Here is a 17,772-nt window from a genome sequence, read left to right as displayed (position 1 = left end):
AACCACAAAAGTAAAAGTGAAAATCAATCTGCTCTTGACTAAATAACTTAAAAACTATATTCTCTATTCCCAGATTAAATCTGGTTAAAGAATGTTCTATTACCATTGGTCAACATGGTGTAAATGTAAAGCATATTCACTTGTTAAATATCTTTGCAGACAAGATGTATGAAATATGAAGACAAACTACTGACATTCAGTTTTAAAGTTGAACTCAAAACATCAAGGCAATACATTCCATAATCAATAAAATCTGAAAAATCACTGAGACCTAGCAATAACATAGTAGTACTGCTATCGGTTCCCCAAAGTACCTTTCAGTGAATTTGTGTGTTTGTGTGTGTGTGTGTGTGTGTGTGTGTGTGTGTGTGAGAAGAAAATTAAAATAGTCTGTAAGATCTTTTTCTGCTATAAAGAACCTTTTGTGCAATGAAAGGGTTTCTTCAAAGAACCATAGATGCCAATAAAGAACCTTTATTTTTAAGAGCTTGGAATTTACCACCATAGAAATATGACTTTTAAAAAGAAATGGTGAAGTGGCACATGCCTCATAGCATCGTTGGACTATTAGGGAATATCTAACATAATATGTGTGAGCAAATAATGACAAAATTTTTATTTTTGGATGAACAAATTTTTAAGGCTGACCCAGTTGCACCTCCAGTTGCGCTGTTATTTTGAGCCGTGATGATGTATTAGTGATTTTATTCATTTGCCCTTCAGGTTCTGTTTGAGTTTTCCGGTTGTTGACACATTCTGTCATTCTGCGAATTGTTTTACCATTACAATGTGTATTATCTAACATTCATGCTTAGAGGCCAATATAATGAAGAAAATGATGTGGAACTGATGATCAAGAACGCCTGTAACAGTGGCAGACAGCGATTTGACCTCGTCTCAGGATAATTAATTCCTGAGTGTCATTCAATGTAAAAATATCCAGAATGAAGGAGGATTATATATAATTTAAAGCAATGTAAGTTACTGGAATGGCTCCAGGGATCACTTGTCAAGCCACCAATTGGTGGAACAATGCTGGCTGTAGTCTATGTGTGTCGGCCGCAGACATGGCTTATATGTTGTCATGTTTCCCTATTTGTGCTATAGTGCACTGTGCATACGTCTGTGGTCTTTGTGGGCTGTGGGTGCATATGGCTGTAAGTAACCTCTCTAACTACTCTTCTGCCGTCCACAGCACCCAACCTGAAGGGCCGGCCCCGGAAGAAAAAACTCTCCATCTCCCAGCGGCGAGACTCGCAGGGGCAAGGTACTGCCAAAGAGACCAACGGTCTGGAGGGCAAGTCTCTTGTCAAGGTAGGGTTGTAGAAATACACGGATGTTGAAATTCTGGTTAATACAAATTACAAGATAATTATTTTCATATTATAAATGTCTCCCAGAGCCAGGCTTTTGACTATCAGCTTAAGGTCTGATTCATTTTGCAGAAGTAAAAATCATGCACTGCAGTTTCCAGTAATGTTTGTGTAGAAAACACCATACACTGTAAAAAAAAAGTTGAGCAAATTAAAAATTTAAGGCAACCAGCTTAATCAGATTTTTGAGTTTTCTCAACTTATTTTTAGGAGATTTTTGCATTTTCTCAACTTGATGTTTTAAGTTTATATAACAAAAAATTGAGAAAACTCAGAAATCTGCTGAAGCTGGTTGCCTTAAATTTTTAAGTTTGCTCAACTGCTCAACTCAGCAAGTCATACAATGGCTGATGTTATAAATAATTACTATTGTGAACTATATATATATATATATATATATATATATATATATATATATATATATAAAGTGAAGTGAAAGTGAAGTGAAGTGAAGTGTGAAAGTGTGAAGAAATATATAACTATGATATACAACAACTATGAAAGCACACTAAAATGCAAGCCTTACATATTTTACAATAAATAAAAATATTTTAATTCATAATAATCGTATTAATTATAAAATGTATTATGTAATGCTTATACTACATACTAAATAAAAAAGTAAAAATTAATAAATTCATTAACTTAATATAGCTTAATATACTGCAATATACTGCTTGAAATCATCTCGGGTTACGGATGTAACCCTGGTTCCCAGAAGGGAATGAGACGCTGCGTCGAAAGCGCTAGGGGAACGTCCTCAGCGTGACCGCGCTCTGAACCAGAGTGTAATCTGTCCAATGGAAGGGTGAGATGTCATAGGCGGGTGACGTCACTGACCAGAAAGCATAAACGCACGTGGTGGAGCCGGCGATTGCTTCCAGGAATGAAGCAACCGCTCGCAGGGATACAGGAAATTTGGCCTCGAGACGCAGCATCTCGTTCCCTTCAGGGAACCAGGATTACATACGTAACCCGAGACGTTCACTTCCAGGATCTCGAGCTGCGTCGAAAGCGCTAGGGGAACGAGATGCCCACCCCACCAGACGTCCAAGTACCTGCCCTGTGTGTATCACTAGGAGCACAGCAAGGGCGAAAGAACAGAAGAGCCCGGAGTCTCCCACGGTAAATCTCCCACGGAGAGCCATCGAGGAGAGAAATCGGGTCCGAGAACCATACTCGGCCCGGTCAGAACGGTGCTACCAAAAGTAGGCTGACCTCGTCCTGGCGCACTCTCGCCAGAACTCCCGGCAGCAGAGCGATCGGGGAAAATGTACAGACGAAGCCTCGGCCAAGTCTGTACCATAGCGTACAGTCCAAAGGAGCTGGAGGAACTAGAGGGGCAAGCGCTGACTCTTGAGTCGCAAAGCCAAGAACTTTCCACATCTGCTTCACCACCACGGGTGAAGCATCCATTCCCCAGGCCTCGGCCCCTGCCTCAACAGGATGTCTGCTCCCACATTGAGATACCCAGGGATGAAGATGGCTCTGAGCGAGCGAAGTTTGCCCTGGGACCACACAAGGATCTGGTGCGCCAGCTCGTACAAGGGGCGCGAACGCAGACCTCCCTGGTGGTTGATGTAAGAGACCACCGCTGTGCTGTCGGTGCGCACCAACACATGGTGATCTCTTAGGTCTGGGAGAAAGTGCTTGAGTGCACGAAACAAGGCCAACATTTCCAAACAATTGATATGCCACGTTAGATGGCGACCGCTCCACTGACCGCGGGCAGGGTGGCCACTCATGACCGCTCCCCAACTGGTGAGGGATGTGTCCGTCGCTAGCATTACGCGGCGACAAGAGGCTCCCAGCACCGGGCCCTGAGACAAGAACCAAGCTTGGCTCCACATGTCTAATGCACGTAGGCATCGCCACGTGACCTTGATCATGCGAAGCGGGTTTCCCCTCGGGGAGAACCCCTTGGTCTTGAGCCACCACTGTAGGGGTCTCATGTACAGCAGGCCAAAAGTAATCATGTTGGACGCAGCTGCCATGAGCCCCAGCAGTTTCTGAAACTGCTCGACAGTGAGTGACTGGCCCTCTTTCACTCTCTTGACTGAGGTGAGGATCGACTCGATCCGAGCAGGAGACATACGTGCCTGCATCGTGGTCAAATCCCACACCACGCAAAGATAAGTGGTTCTCTATACTGGAGAAAGCACACTTTCTTGGCGTTCAGTCTCAACCCCTTCATGTGCGTGAGAACGACATCTCGATGCCGAATCGCCACCTGCTCTGATCGAGCTAGAATCAACCAATCGTTGATGTAAAAGTGTGGGGTAAGAGTGCAAGGCCAACGGGAAGAACCTGATATTGGTAAGCTTTGCCCCCAAAAGCAAACCTCAGGGACTTCCCGTGAGAGGGAAGGATGGAGACGTATGCGTCCTTAGATCCATCGTGACAAACCAGTCCTCGGACTTGGCCTGAGACACGACTGATGAGTGTAAGCACCCTGAACTTCAGTCACATGACTGAGCGGTTCAACCGACGCAGATCTACCATCCTTCTTTGGAACAATGAAGTACCGGCTGTAGAACTCGGACTCTCTTCCGTGAGGAGGGACCACCTCGATGGCCTCCTTCCTCAAGAGAGTGTCTACTTCCTGTTCCATGATCAGAGCCTGCTGGGGGCCCACACACGTGGGAATCACCCTGTTGAAAGGCGGTGGCGGAGTGTCAAACTGAATACAAAAGGCCTTTCTCTACAGTACGCAGGACCCAATGAGATCCATTTGGCAGTAGTTTCCACGCTGCCTAAATGGTCTACTAAGGGAACCAGTCTCTCGAGACTGGCCTCTGATGTACCCAGAGCTGCTGGCTCGGTGCCCTGAAGCGGAGAACCGGCAGGAGACGGCTGAACCAGGAGCTCTAGAGACCCCCACAGGGGTGGCGAGCTTCTCAGCTCCGCTACACTTCGGGGCGGAAGAAACTGAGAACATTGCTCGCTGGAGCCAGCTGTGCCCTGGAACACTGGCAGGGTTGGCAGACTGATCTCCCACGCCCATAGGCTTTTTGGCCGAGAACCCCCTTAGACTTAAGAACGGTCCGCAGATCCGGTTAAGCCTTAGAGGTCCCCGACCCAGAGCGTTTGCCGTCACGGCCCCACCTCGGTGGGGTGCGAGTAGCCACGCTCTGTTTTGTGCTGCCGCTTGTCTACGAGCCCACTGGTACCTGTTGACGACGAAAATGACGGCGTCGCCGAACAGGCCAGAAGGCGCAAGCGGGCTGTGCATGAGGAAGACCCTATCTTCTCCTTCATGTCAGATAGGGTCGACCACAGACAGCGTTTCTAGGGAGCTCAGAGATCAGCTTATATTTCAATCAAATTAAGCCCCATCCCTCGTCCAGCTCTCTAAGCAAGTACGTCAGCTTGGTGCGCCTGTAACACTCTCTTTTTTTCTTCTGTTTTTTTTTTCTTTTTTTGTTGGTGTGCAGACACGCACCAGCCTGACCTGCAGCCGCGAGCCTTCAGAGACAACGCCACGCCAGGGAACAGATAGCTCGCGAGCGTCTGTTCCACTCGGGCATCGCTTCTGATATGAATGAGAAATGCACGCGTCGCCTCAGCAACGCGCGCTGCAACAGTGAGCTCTCACTCAAAGGGGGAAGAACCGCACACGCGGGCTTCCCCGAGCGAGAGCACTAGATCTGGGGAATGCAGGAGGAGATAGGGCGAACCCGTCTCCAACCTGTTCGCCAGATCCATGTTGCAATCCCCGCCATCTCACTCGCCGCCGTGCCTCAACAGCGGCAGGAATGCAAGATGTACAGCGGGGAGAAGCACAATCAGCCCCGTCTTTTTTTTTTTTTTTTTTGGAGCTGACTGCGCGCCGTTCTCATTCATAATATGCTTGTGCACACACTGTTTCATAGACGCATCCACCTCCTCGGAGGAAGACAGGTCTTAGGGGAAGGAAGAAGATAGGGGCTCGCCCGTCTTCATTCCAACTAGTGATAGCTCACTTCAGAGAGCAAGCACAAAACGGGCAGTCAGCTCCCTCGAGAGCTAAATCTGCGTGCTCTGCTCTTAAGCAGACCACACACAGACTGCGTGCATCCCCAGCAGTGATATAACGTGTGTAGGGAGGAACACACAGCCCGTAATGCGATCTGCTATCGCCCAAGTGCTTGCACATATTGCTGGAGCCTAATTCAAGTGATTGTGGACAAACAACACTAAATAAGACTCACAACACAAATCGACAGACACACAGACAGAGTAGCGGTTGCTGAATGACAAGCAATCGCTGGCTCCACCGCAGGTGCTTTTATGCTTTCTGGTTAGTGACGTCACCCGCCTATGATGTCTCGCCCTTCCATTGGCCAGATTACACTCTGGTTCAGAGCGCGGTCACGCTGAGGACGTTCCCCTAGCGCTTTCGACGCAGCTCGAGTTCCTGGAAGGGAACACTAATTTTACATGAGTTTTCATGTATTATGCAGTACTTAAATATTTTAACTCATAATAATTTGATATATATAATAATAATAAAAAAATCAAATTGATTTATAAAATAAACTAATATACTGCTATAGAAACCGGATCATTTAGGACAAAAATGACGTAATAAAATAATAATAAAGCTAAGAAATAATAGTTTATCTTCTAGTTCTATAGTCTTTTGAAAACTGTTACGAAAGAACAGTATATTGTTTGAAAACCTTAATTTTACATGAGTTTTCATGAATTCATGAATCAATAAAGTATTTATAATAAATGTATAAAGTACAATTAATTAAAGTAAAGTAAAGTCGTGACGTATTGTCAAGTATGGTGACCCATACTCGAAATTGGTGCTCTGCGTTTAACCCATCCAAGTGCACACACACAGCAGTGAGTAGTGAACAAATGCACACACACACACACACCGTGAACACACACCCGGAGCAGTGGGCAGCCATGCTGCGGCGCCCGGGGAGCAATTGGGGGTTCGGTGCCTTGCTCAAGGGCACCTCAGTCGTGGTATTGAGGGTGGAGAGAGCGCTGGACATTCACTCCTGCCACCTACAATCCCTGCCGGCCGGGGACTCGAACCCGCAACCTTTCGATTACGAGTCTGACTCTCTAACCATTAGGCCACAACTTCCCCTTATTAGTTTATTAATACAATAAACTAATACACTGCTATAGAAGCTGGATAATTTAGAACAAAAATGAAATAAAATAATAAAGGTAAAAAGAATAGTTTATTTTGTTTGAAAACTAACAGTATAAGGGTTACATTTTAAATGAAATTAAAGAATTAAATAAGCCTCCATATTATCAGCTTCCAATATCATCCAATGCGGACAATTTCAAAACATTATTATTGTCCAATACTGACATGGTCACAGATGTACATCTGCATGTTTTTCAGTGCATACTTCTTTTATTAGTTGTTAGTTATGAGCAGATTAGCCTCAGTTTCAGTCCATGAATCTGAAGCACTTTCCCCCTCCTCCTGTTGTTTGGCATTTAGTGTTACTGTTTCTTCAGTTTCCCATGTTTGACTAATGGGCTTCAATTGTTTTTCTTCTTGTTATTTTATTAACCTTTGCCCTTGCATGTCATTTCCTGTCCATTTTCCTGCCAGCATGAGGGCAGTGTTTTATGATCTTCCTCGTCTGGATGAATATTTGTTCGGCAAAACAGCAGCTAATTCACTAGAACTTTGTTGAGAACCTTGAAAACGTGCTGTGATCTAAACCGGCCCTGACTGTGATGTGGTTCAAGGTCTTTTGGGACCCCATCAGCTGCTTTACTCGGGATGGGAATCTTTACCTCACAATTCGATTGTAATTTAAAGAATTATGATCCTCTATGGAACACCACTGGGGTATAAATCTTTGGTGTGCAACAAAAAGAACTGTATTTCAAGCAGAATAATTTGGCCTCAATAATAAAAAAAAAATAATTCTAATTAAAAACAAAGGGTTTTTGTTTTGCAGTTGCTCTCATATGATAGAGAACACGCACACATACTTCAAATGGCGCCGCTGATGGCAGCTACTGTGCGTTGCTCCTCAGTGTTTGTATTGTTTTTGTTTGTTTTTCCTGTTTTTTGTTTTTCAAATAAGATCAGCTTTACCAGGGATGATCTGCTGAACATTCGGCAGAACACACCACAAAATCTTCTACCGGTTTTTGATTTTTCGGACGTTTTGCTGGACATTGTAGTTGGCGGAGCCGTAGCTCTGGTCAAACGCTACAGGAGGCGCAGACGGGGAAAGAGAGCCGGCGCGCTCGTGAAACTTCGTCAGCGCGGATTTAGAACGGCGTTACCTAGCATCCATCTGGCGAATCTCCGCTCTCTACCCAACAAAACGGACGAACTCCTTCTGCTCTCCCGGACAAACAAGGACTTTTCTAACTCTGCTGCTCTATGTTTCACGGAAACCTGGTTGAATGGCGACATACCGGACAGCGCGATTCATCTGCCTAATTACCAGCTGATCAGAGCAGATCGGGACACAGAATCAACGGGGAAATCGCGCAGCGGCGGGACATGCTTTTACATCAATGAGAGGTGGTGTACAGATGTAACTGTGTTAAAGAAGATGTGCTGTTCAGATCTAGAAACGCTCTTCATTAACTGCAAGCCGTTCTATTCGCCGCGGGAGTTCTGTTCGTTCATTCTCGTGAGTGTTTACATTCCACCGCAAGCGCAGGTGAGCACAGCTCTACAGAAACTCACTGATCTGATCACAGAGAGTGAACAACAACACCCGGACTCTGTTTTAATCATTCTCGGGGACTTTAATAAAGCAAATCTCTCCCGTGAACTGCCAAAATACAGACAGCACATCACATGCCCCACCAGAGACAGTAATATATTGGATCACTGTTACACAACAATAAAGGACGCATATCACTCGGTTCCACGAGCAGCTTTAGGACTCTCTGATCACTGTTTGGTTCATCTTATTCCATCCTACAGACAGAAACTTAAGTCTGCGAAGCCTGTATTAAGATCTGTTAAAAGATGGACTAACGAAACAGAGCGGGATTTACAAGCCTGTTTCGACCTGACTGATTGGACTGTTTTTGAAGCTGCGGCAAATGACCTGGACGAGCTCACAGAGACTGTAACATCTTATATCAGTTTCTGTGAGGACATGTGCATTCCTACCAGGACTCATCTATTCTACAACAATGACAAACCATGGTTCACTGCCAAACTCAGACAGCTCCGTCAGGCCAAAGAAGATGCTCACAGAAAGGGGGATAAAGTATTGTACAAACAGGCCAAATACACACTGGAAAAGGAGATCAGAGTGGCAAAGAGGAATTATTCTGACAAGCTCAGGAACAAATTCTCTTCCAGTTATCCGGCTTCAGTGTGGTTAGGATTGAAGGACATCACCAGCTACAAAACACCACCCCCAGCACTCTGGAGAATCAACACCTGGCAGACGACTTAAACGAGTTCTTTTGTCGTTTTGAACGATCACCCCACACCCGCCCAGAACACCCCTCCACACAACGATTCACACCTCCAGCAACCCCTCTCTCCCCCACACCTACAATTCAAATCAGCGAAGACGATGTGTGCCAGGTCTTCAGGAAGAACAAAAGAAGGAAAGCACCTGGTCCAGATGGTGTGTCACCAGCCTGCCTAAAAATCTGTGCTGAGCAGCTGGCCCCCATCTTCACACAGATCTTCAATAGATCACTGGAGCTGTGTGAAGTCCCCTCATGCTTCAAACGCTCCACCATCATCCCCGTTCCAAAGAAACACAAAATTACTGGACTTAATGACTACAGACCTGTGGCCCTAACGTCTGTAGCATGAAATCATTCGAAAGACTGGTTCTGGCTCATCTGAAGGACATCACTGGACCCTTACTGGACCCCCTGCAGTTTGCCTACAGAGCAAACAGGTCTGTGGATGATGCAGTCAACATGGGACTGCACTTCATCCTGCAGCATCTGGACAGACCAGGGACTTATGTGAGGATCCTGTTTGTGGACTTCAGCTCTGCTTTTAACACCATTATCCCGGAAACCCTTCAAAATAAACTAACTCAGCTCTCCGTCCCCACCTCCGTCTGCCAGTGGATCAACAGCTTCCTGACAGACAGACAGCAGTTAGTAAAGCTTGGTAAATTCACATCCAGCACTCGCACCATCAGCACTGGAGCTCCTCAGGGCTGCGTACTCTCCCCACTGCTCTTCTCCCTCTACACCAACGACTGCACATCTAAAGACCCCTCTGTCAAGCTCCTGAAGTTCGCAGACGACACCACACTCATCGGCCTCATCCAGGACGGTGACGAGTCTGCTTACAGACAGGAGGTGGAGGTTAAGGAGCTGGCTGTCTGGTGCAGTCTCAACAACCTGGAGCTTAACACGCTCAAAACTGTGGAGATGATCGTGGACTTCAGGAGAAACCCCCCTGCTCTCCCCCCACTCACCATCATGAACAGCACCGTGACTGCAGTGGAGTCATTCAGATTCCTGGGCACCACCATCTCTCAGGACCTGAAGTGGGATATTCACATTGACTCCATTGACAGGAAGGCCCAGCAGAGGTTGTACTTTCTTCGCCAGCTGAGGAAGTTCAACCTGCCACAGGAGCTGCTGAAACAGTTCTACTCTGCCATCATTGAATCCATCCTCTGCACCTCAATAACTGTCTGGTTCAGCTCAGCTACCAAATCTGACCTCAGAAGACTACGGAGGTTAGTCCGGACTGCTGAGCGAATCATTGGTACAACCCTCCCCACTCTCCAAGAACTGTACTTTTCCAGAGTGAGCAAAAAGGCTGGTAAAATCACTCTGGACCCCTCACATCCAGCACACAACCTCTTTGAACTTTTACCATCTGGTCGACGCTACAGAGCTCTGAGCACCAGAACGACCAGACACTGTTCTTCCCTCAGTCAATACATCTCATGAACACTCAATAAATAAACGTAGAACACACAACTAATTCATTATCCATTCACCACACTCACTTATTTTATTTTTATTTTCTCATTTCTAATTTGCACATACTTGACCTGTACATACATAGTCGCCTATATTATATATTATATATTGTGTATTTTTTTTTATTTTTTTGCTGCTTTGTACATTGGTTATTGGCTATTTCCTGTTATTTTGTTTCATTACCTGTGTCCTGTCCTGTTACTGTCTTTCTGTTGCACTGTGGAGCTTCTGTCACTACAACAAATTCCTTGTATGTGTAAACATACTTGGCCAATAAAGCTCATTCTGATTCTGATTCTGAAAAAGCATGTTATACTGTTTCCAGGGGTTGTTTAGTTCATGTCAATGTAACCTAATGCTTCAGCATTTATTTCTTTGACTTTTCTTTTGTATTTGTTCACATATTCCACTGGCCTTGATAACTCCTTTTGGAAAATAAATGCTCTTGATTATCGGGAACAGATGGCTAAACAGACGTGTGTGGGCCAGCGATGACTGCAGCATGTGACAGCATGGTGGGCCTGAAACTGTAAAACTGACTTCAGAACAGTTCTCAGACACTCACTCCTGGGTCAGAACAAGCTATTTGAAGCGTTTGAGAGCTTGCAGTGGTACACAGCATCTATTTTTACGCCACTTTTTTTTCCGGAAGTGAAAACAATCAGTATGTAAGCCAGCGGTTCTTAGCTGGTGATTTGCATATATATATAAATGTAAAGGAAATTGGTACTTCTTTTGAGCGCAAGACTTATGGTAGAGAAATGAACATTCAATTCACGGACAATAGCTCTGGTGGACATTCCTGCAGTCAGCATGCCAATTGCATGCCAATTCCACGCTCCCTCAAAACTTGTGACATCTGTGGCATTGTGCTGTGTGATAAAACTGCACATTTTAGAGTGGCCTTTTATTGTAGCCAGCCTAAGGCACACCTGTGCAATAATCATGCTGTCTAATCAGCATCTTGATATGCCACACCTGTGAGGTGGATGGATTAGACAATCTACTGGATCTCTACTGGAGAAGACAACAATAATACTTATTATGAAAATTATTTTGGTAAAGGAAAAAATATTCATTCAAAACCACAGATTCAATCACAAATGAAACACCACTTGAGAACCACTGATGTAAAAAATGCAATCTTATGATATTTTTCTGAAGTAATTCTAATGTTATTCACCTTTGCTATGACAGACCAAGCATGCGTTTCAATATTATTACATGTTTCTTTGCTGTTTGGTGTTTAGATGAAGGGGGATTCAAAATCAGGAGTGTCCAAGCCCAGGAACACCAGTAGTGGAAGCAGTTGTAAAAAAGTGTCATCCGAGGATAACCTGAAGGTGGAGATGGGAGAGGAGTGTCGTACAGATGAGCAGGCCTTCCTGGTGACGCTGTATAAGTACATGAAAGAAAGGAAAACTCCCATTGAGAGGATACCGTACCTGGGCTTCAAACAGAGTAAGTGCAGCTTCTTCACTAACTCCATTACAGAGCTCTGGAAATCTCAAGAACTACTTAAGTCAACAACCTGAAAAAATATGTGTCACTTCCACAAAATGAATGGCATTTGAAAAAGTCAAGCATGTTTCCGAAGTATCTGTTTCACAAAAAAAAGCAAATTCTGTTATCAATTAAACATGATCTTCTTTCTTCTGTGAAACACAAAAGTATATGTTAGGTAGAATGTCCGGGGGGAAAAAATCATGCGAGATGCATGCTGATTTATTCAGTCAAGCTGTATATCGAAGCTCTCTGATCACAGTTACAGTCACGTGGCATTGCAAGAACCAATGACCTTTGCCATTAATGATACTAACATCCAATTTTGTGTCACATAATGTGTCACAGAAGAAAAAAAACAATATGGGTTTGAAAAGACACAAGAGATTTTTCATTTTTGACATTGTGCCCATTTAGTTTATACTAAACAACCTGCAGTGTTCACAGTGACCCAAAACAGAAAAAAAATTGTAATTTATAATTTAAAGTTGCAAAGTAGGTCAACATAATTTAAAGAGAGAACAAATACAATTATTTCCAGGCAGCTCTCCAGGTCCCTTTAATGTAACATTCAGCTCTGACACACAGTACACAGTGTGGATAAACAAGTAGCCCAGTGCTCGACTCATAAACAAAGTATGCAAGCAATCTATTACTGTCTAAATGCAGAAAGAAGAGATTTTATTATTCATAATGTTTCCCCTTGACTTTCAATATTGTTGTCAGTGGAAAAACATTGAATTGCTGCATAGAAATATGTACAAACCACATCTCATATGTCTATATATTCATGATTTTGCACAATGCTAAATAAAAAATAGTTTGTATCATGCCAAACTAGGCTGCAAAGTTATGCGGATTTCTAAAATACCTCATTTTGCCACATGTACTATATTTATCTAATCCAGAATGCACACAAAAATGTATGGTAAACAAAAATGACTCAAGAAATATAATTTAGAATCATACAATTATATTTTGTATTATATTATGTTATCTCTGCTAATTAGAGTATTATGTCGTTATAACACCAAACTTTATTGGAATTAACTTTAAGCACCATTAGTATAAGTATAAGCACTGGTTTTGTTTGAGTTGGCATGCTGCCTTATAAAGTAGCTCTCTATGTAGCCAGGAAGGCGCCTCATTAAGTTAAGGAATATATCTGTTTACTGACTGTGAAGCCTATTATTTGCATTTTGTATAGAAGGATTATGGTTATCGTGCTCAAATAGGAACATATTTGACCTACGTCAAGATGCACACATGAGTGTAGGAGTCTCTGCGTGAGCCCAGAGAGCAGATGCAATGTACTTTGCCATGTTCTTATTCCCACTAGAGACACTAGTCACTATAAACCTTTTTTTAAACCTTGTATGGTGTGACACACACTTCTTGTAGAAGATAATTAATTCTTCTATGAAAGCAGTAAGAAAGTGAATCAGGCATCGATCTTCTGGCTTAAGATTGTTATGCGACAAAATTATGTTTTCAACTCTATCCAACAAGTGATGTTTAATGAAGTGTTTATAAATTGCACTGTGCCACCCCAAGATAAATTAAAGGGACAGTTCACTCAAAAATGAACATCGTGTTAGTTTATTCATATAAAAACAAATACGGTAAACAGAAGCTTGACTGAACAAACCTCATTAGTTCTCATGCATAAAGCGAGTATCTTTGAGCTGCTGTTGTTTGATGTGCTCTATGTATGTGCATTGATCAGTGTTTTTATGTGAATAAAAGGCTAAATTAAATCTGTTCTTCATTTGAAGAGACACAATCATGTAATAAGACTTGATTAAAGCACTTGATTAATTGCATTTCTTTTATGATCTCTTTATTAACTTTTTAAAGCGTCCACATTTTGGGTGAATGGACTTTTAAATTAGGGGCTGAAGTCTCTCAGATTTCATAAAAAAAAATGACAAGATGAATACTTTTTTTGGGTCAGCTAATCCTTTAGTGGATTTTCATAGATAATTATGCCTTCAGAAATGTAACAGGGTTGACAGTTTCACATATTAATCACAATGTGCTGCTTAGAAAATCGAAAGCTAAAATTTCTACAAATATTTTCTTTTAAAAGTTTACAATAAAAAAACACAGAAACAGGGTTGATATTTTAAAATAGTCCCCTATACAGACAAACAAAACAAGATATAAGATAAAATGAAAAACGTAAGAACTTTTCTTGAATAATTATCTTACATTCATAAAATTATTATTAAAAAAGAACTGGTAACAGGGTTGGTTCAAGTTTGAACATGGGGACAAGTGTTTTAATATTATTCCAACTAAAATCTGAAAATATATAGAGAGACATATTGACAAGACAAAAATGCATGAAGAAAGGAAATTCCAGTGGGAACAGACCAAAAAAAAAAAAAAAAATGTCCAAGAATGTAAAATAAAAAGACTCCACAGTACTTATAGGTGCCTTTTCGAGGTAGATAAGTTAGAAAGTTGTCCCTTTGAGGGTACTGCCCCAGCGACAGGCTGTTGTACTCCTAAAGGTACAATTTTTGCACATTTTTTTCAGTAGTATTTGTTCCATTACTGATGTATCAAAGTGGCAGAGAGAGAGCAGCTCTCAGCTGTAAGTTTAATGTCATTCAGCCGACTTAAAAACAATTCGCCCTGTAACCCGACAGTCCATCAGAAGTAGCAATTGGGAGGAGGCAAAAATCAATACGGCAAGATTTAAGGACAGACAAACACCGCTCTGACAAATGCAGTGGCTTTGTGTGTGTGGCGATTGAATCTTGATTGATTAGTCCCCCAGCAGCAAAGTCCTCATTAATTTCTGCTGTGCCTTATTCATAAATGTGGTACAGCTCTGCTTCATTAAACTGACACAAATTTATTTAGTTTCATCTTCTTTTTTTTCTCACTCACTCTCTAAGAGGCCCCTGCTTAGCATTATTATTCATATGGCGAAAATTAAACGGTGGGGAATGGATTGTTGACAAGCGTTTCAAGTCATGTTTCAGTTTTAATTTACTGTTCAGTTGAATGGAAGAATGTGTTAGTATGACTGCGTTCGGAATGGAATACTAGCATACTATGTGTGTATATATATATATATATATATATACACAGTATACACTACTACACACTTAAAAATAAAGGAGGATTTCCAAAAGGAGGTTTTCATAGTGATGTTATGGATGAATCATGTTGGGTTCCTCAAAGAACCTTTCAGTAAATCGTTCTTAAAAGAACACTCTGGAACTTTGAAGAGGCCCTAGTGCGTTTTCGTTTTAAACTTTTACCACGGTTATACGTATCGTTTACACTACTCTGGCATTTTCAAGGTCGAAAACGGAGACTTTTGAAAACGCTGCAGACCCCGTTTTAGTTTGAAAACTCTGGGGTTACGTTTCAGTGTAATCGGACCAAAACTGACACTTTTGAAAACGATGGCGTGGCCCATATTCACTCAGCGTATCCTTGACAACTGTGTAAACATTAACATCATGCTCATTGTTGTACCCATAGATGTGTATGGGTAGTTCCCTTCCAGGAACTCGAGCTGCATCGAAAGCGCTAGGGGAACGCCCTCAGCGTGACCGCGCTCTGAACCAGAGTGTAATCTGTCCAATGGAAGGGTGAGACGTCATAGGCGGGTGACGTCACTGACCGGAAAGCATAAAAGCACGTGCGGTGGAGCCGGCGTTTGCTTTTTGTCATTCAGCAACCGCTACTCTGTCTGTGTGTCTGTCGATTTGTGTTGTGAATCTTATTTAGTGTTGTTTTTCCTAGCACAATCACTTGAATTTGGCTCCAGCAATATGTGCAAGCACTTGGGCGATAGCAGATCGCATTATGGGCTGTGTGTTCCTCCCTACAAACGTTATATCACTGCTGGGGATACACGCAGTCTGTGTGTGGTCTGCTTAAGAGCAGAGCACGCAGATTTAGCTCTCGAGGGAGCTGACTGCCCGTTTTGTGCTTGCTCTCTGAAGTGAGCTATCACTAGTTGGAATGAAGACGCGTGAGCCCCTATCTTCTTCCCTTCCCTAAGACCTGTCTTCCTCCGAGGTGGATGCGTCTATGAAACAGTGTGTGCACAAGCATATTATAAATGAGAACGGCGCGCAGTCAGCTCCAAAGAAAAAAAAGAAGAAGGGGCTGATTGTGCTTCTCCCCGCTGTACATCTTGCATTCCCGCCACTGCTGAGGCACGGCGACAAGTGAGATTGCGGGGATTGCAACATGGATCTGGCGAACGGGTTGGAGACGGGTTCGCCCTATCTCCTCCTGCATTCCCCAGATCTAGCGCTCTCGCTCGGGGAAGCCCGCATGTGCGGTTCTTCCCCCTTTGAGTGAGAGCTCACTGTTGCAGCGCGCGTTGCCGAGGCGACGCGTGCATTTCTCATTCATATCAGAAGCGATGCCCGAGTGGAACAGACGCTCGTGAGCTATCTGTTCCCTTGCGTGGCATTGTCTCTGAAGGCTCGCGGCTGCAGGCCAGGCTGGTGCGTGTCTGCACACCAGAAAAAAAAAAAAAAAAAAGAGAGGAGAATGAAAAAAAGAAAAACAGAAGAAAAAGAGTGTTACAGGTGGACCAAGCTGACGTATCTGCTTAGAGAGCTGGATGAGGGATAGGGGCTCAATTTGATTGAAATATAAGCTGATCTCTGAGCTCCCTAGAAATGCTGTCTGTGGTTGACCCTATCTGACATGAAGGAGAACATAGGGTTTTCCTCATGGACGCCCCGCTTGCGCCTTCTGGCCTGTTCGGCGACTCCGTCAATTACGTCGTCAACAGGTACCAGGAGGCTCGTAGAGAAGCGGCGGCGTTTCAGTGGTTTCTCCCTCGCCTATCTCTAGCTCAGGGGGCTGCTGGGCGGGAGCAGCCCTCGCCGCGTGCCAGCCCCTCTTCAGAGAGGCACAAAACAGAGCATGGCTACTCGCACCCCACCGAGGTGGGGCTGTGGCGGCAAACGCTCTGGGTAAGGCTAAGCCGGATCTGCGGACCGTTCTTAAGTCTAAGGGGGTTCTCGGCCAAGAAGCCTACGGGCGTGGGAGATCAATCTGCCAACCCTGCCAGTGTTCCAGGGCGCAGCTGGCTCCAGCGAGCAATGTTCTCAGTTTCTTCTGCCCCTAAGTTTAGCGGAGCTGAGAAGCTCGCCACCCCTGCGGGGGTCTCTAGAGCTCCTAGTTCGGCCGTCTCCTGCCGGTCCTCCGCTTCAGGGCACTGAGCCAGCAGCTCTAGGTACGCCAGAGGCCAGTCTCGTGAGACTGGTTCCCTTAGGAGACCATCTGGCAGCGTGGAAACTACTGCCAATGTGTCTCTTTGGGTCCTGCCTTGCAGGGTCTGGTTCTATCAGCCTGATCTTCCTCGGAATGACGCGGGTCTGAGGACCGTCGTTCAATAGGAGGCCTCGGCTGAGGCAGTCCTGGTGCTATGGCCAGGACTTACGAGGGCAGACCCCTCTGGGGCAGATCGGGTGTCCGTCTCCCCCCAGTGCCCTCAAGAGAGCAGTCTGCCAACCCTGCCAGTGTTCCAGGGCGCAGCTGGCTCCAGCGAGCGATGTTCTCAGTTTCTTCCGCCCCGAAGTGTAGCAGAGCTGAGAAGCTCGCCATCCCTGCGGGGGTCTCTAGAGCTCCTGGTTCGGCCGTCTCCTGCCGGTCCTCCGCTTCAGGGCACCGAGCCAGCAGCTCTGGGTACATCAGAGGCCAGTCTCGAGAGACTGGTTCCCTTAGTAGACCATTTAGGCAGCGTGGAAACTACTGCCAAATGGATCTCATTGGGTCCTGCGTACTGTAGAAAGGCCTTTTGTATTCAGTTCGGCGCTCCGCCACTGCCTTTCAACAGGGTGATTCCCACGTGCGTGGGCCCCCAGCAGGCTCTGATCATGGAACAGGAAGTAGACACTCTCTTGAGGAAGGAGGCCATCGAGGTGGTCCCTCCTCACGAAAGAGAGTCCGGGTTCTACAGCCGGTACTTCATAGTTCCAAAGAAGGATGGTAGATCTGC

The 17,772-nt window shown here is 44.5% G+C and overlaps 1 protein-coding gene across 1 annotated transcript in view; it reads left to right on the top strand.

Moving 5' to 3' along the window:
* LOC306852328 (AT-rich interactive domain-containing protein 5B-like) overlaps window positions 1-17,772 on the top strand; it is a 143,180-nt gene that overhangs the window by 84,814 nt on the left and 40,594 nt on the right. Inside the window, exons 5-6 of the mRNA XM_079389048.1 lie at window positions 1,196-1,314; window positions 11,534-11,744. Coding sequence (XP_079245174.1) covers window positions 1,196-1,314; window positions 11,534-11,744 — 330 coding nt within the window. The remainder of the gene's footprint in view (window positions 1-1,195; window positions 1,315-11,533; window positions 11,745-17,772) is intronic.

The sequence above is a fragment of the Barbus barbus genome (genome assembly GCF_936440315.1).
Source record: "Barbus barbus genome assembly, chromosome: 32".
In the NCBI taxonomy this organism is placed as follows: Eukaryota; Metazoa; Chordata; class Actinopteri; order Cypriniformes; family Cyprinidae; genus Barbus; species Barbus barbus.
Note: the sequence above shows the minus strand (reverse complement) of the source record. Positions and strands in the feature narration are given on the sequence as shown.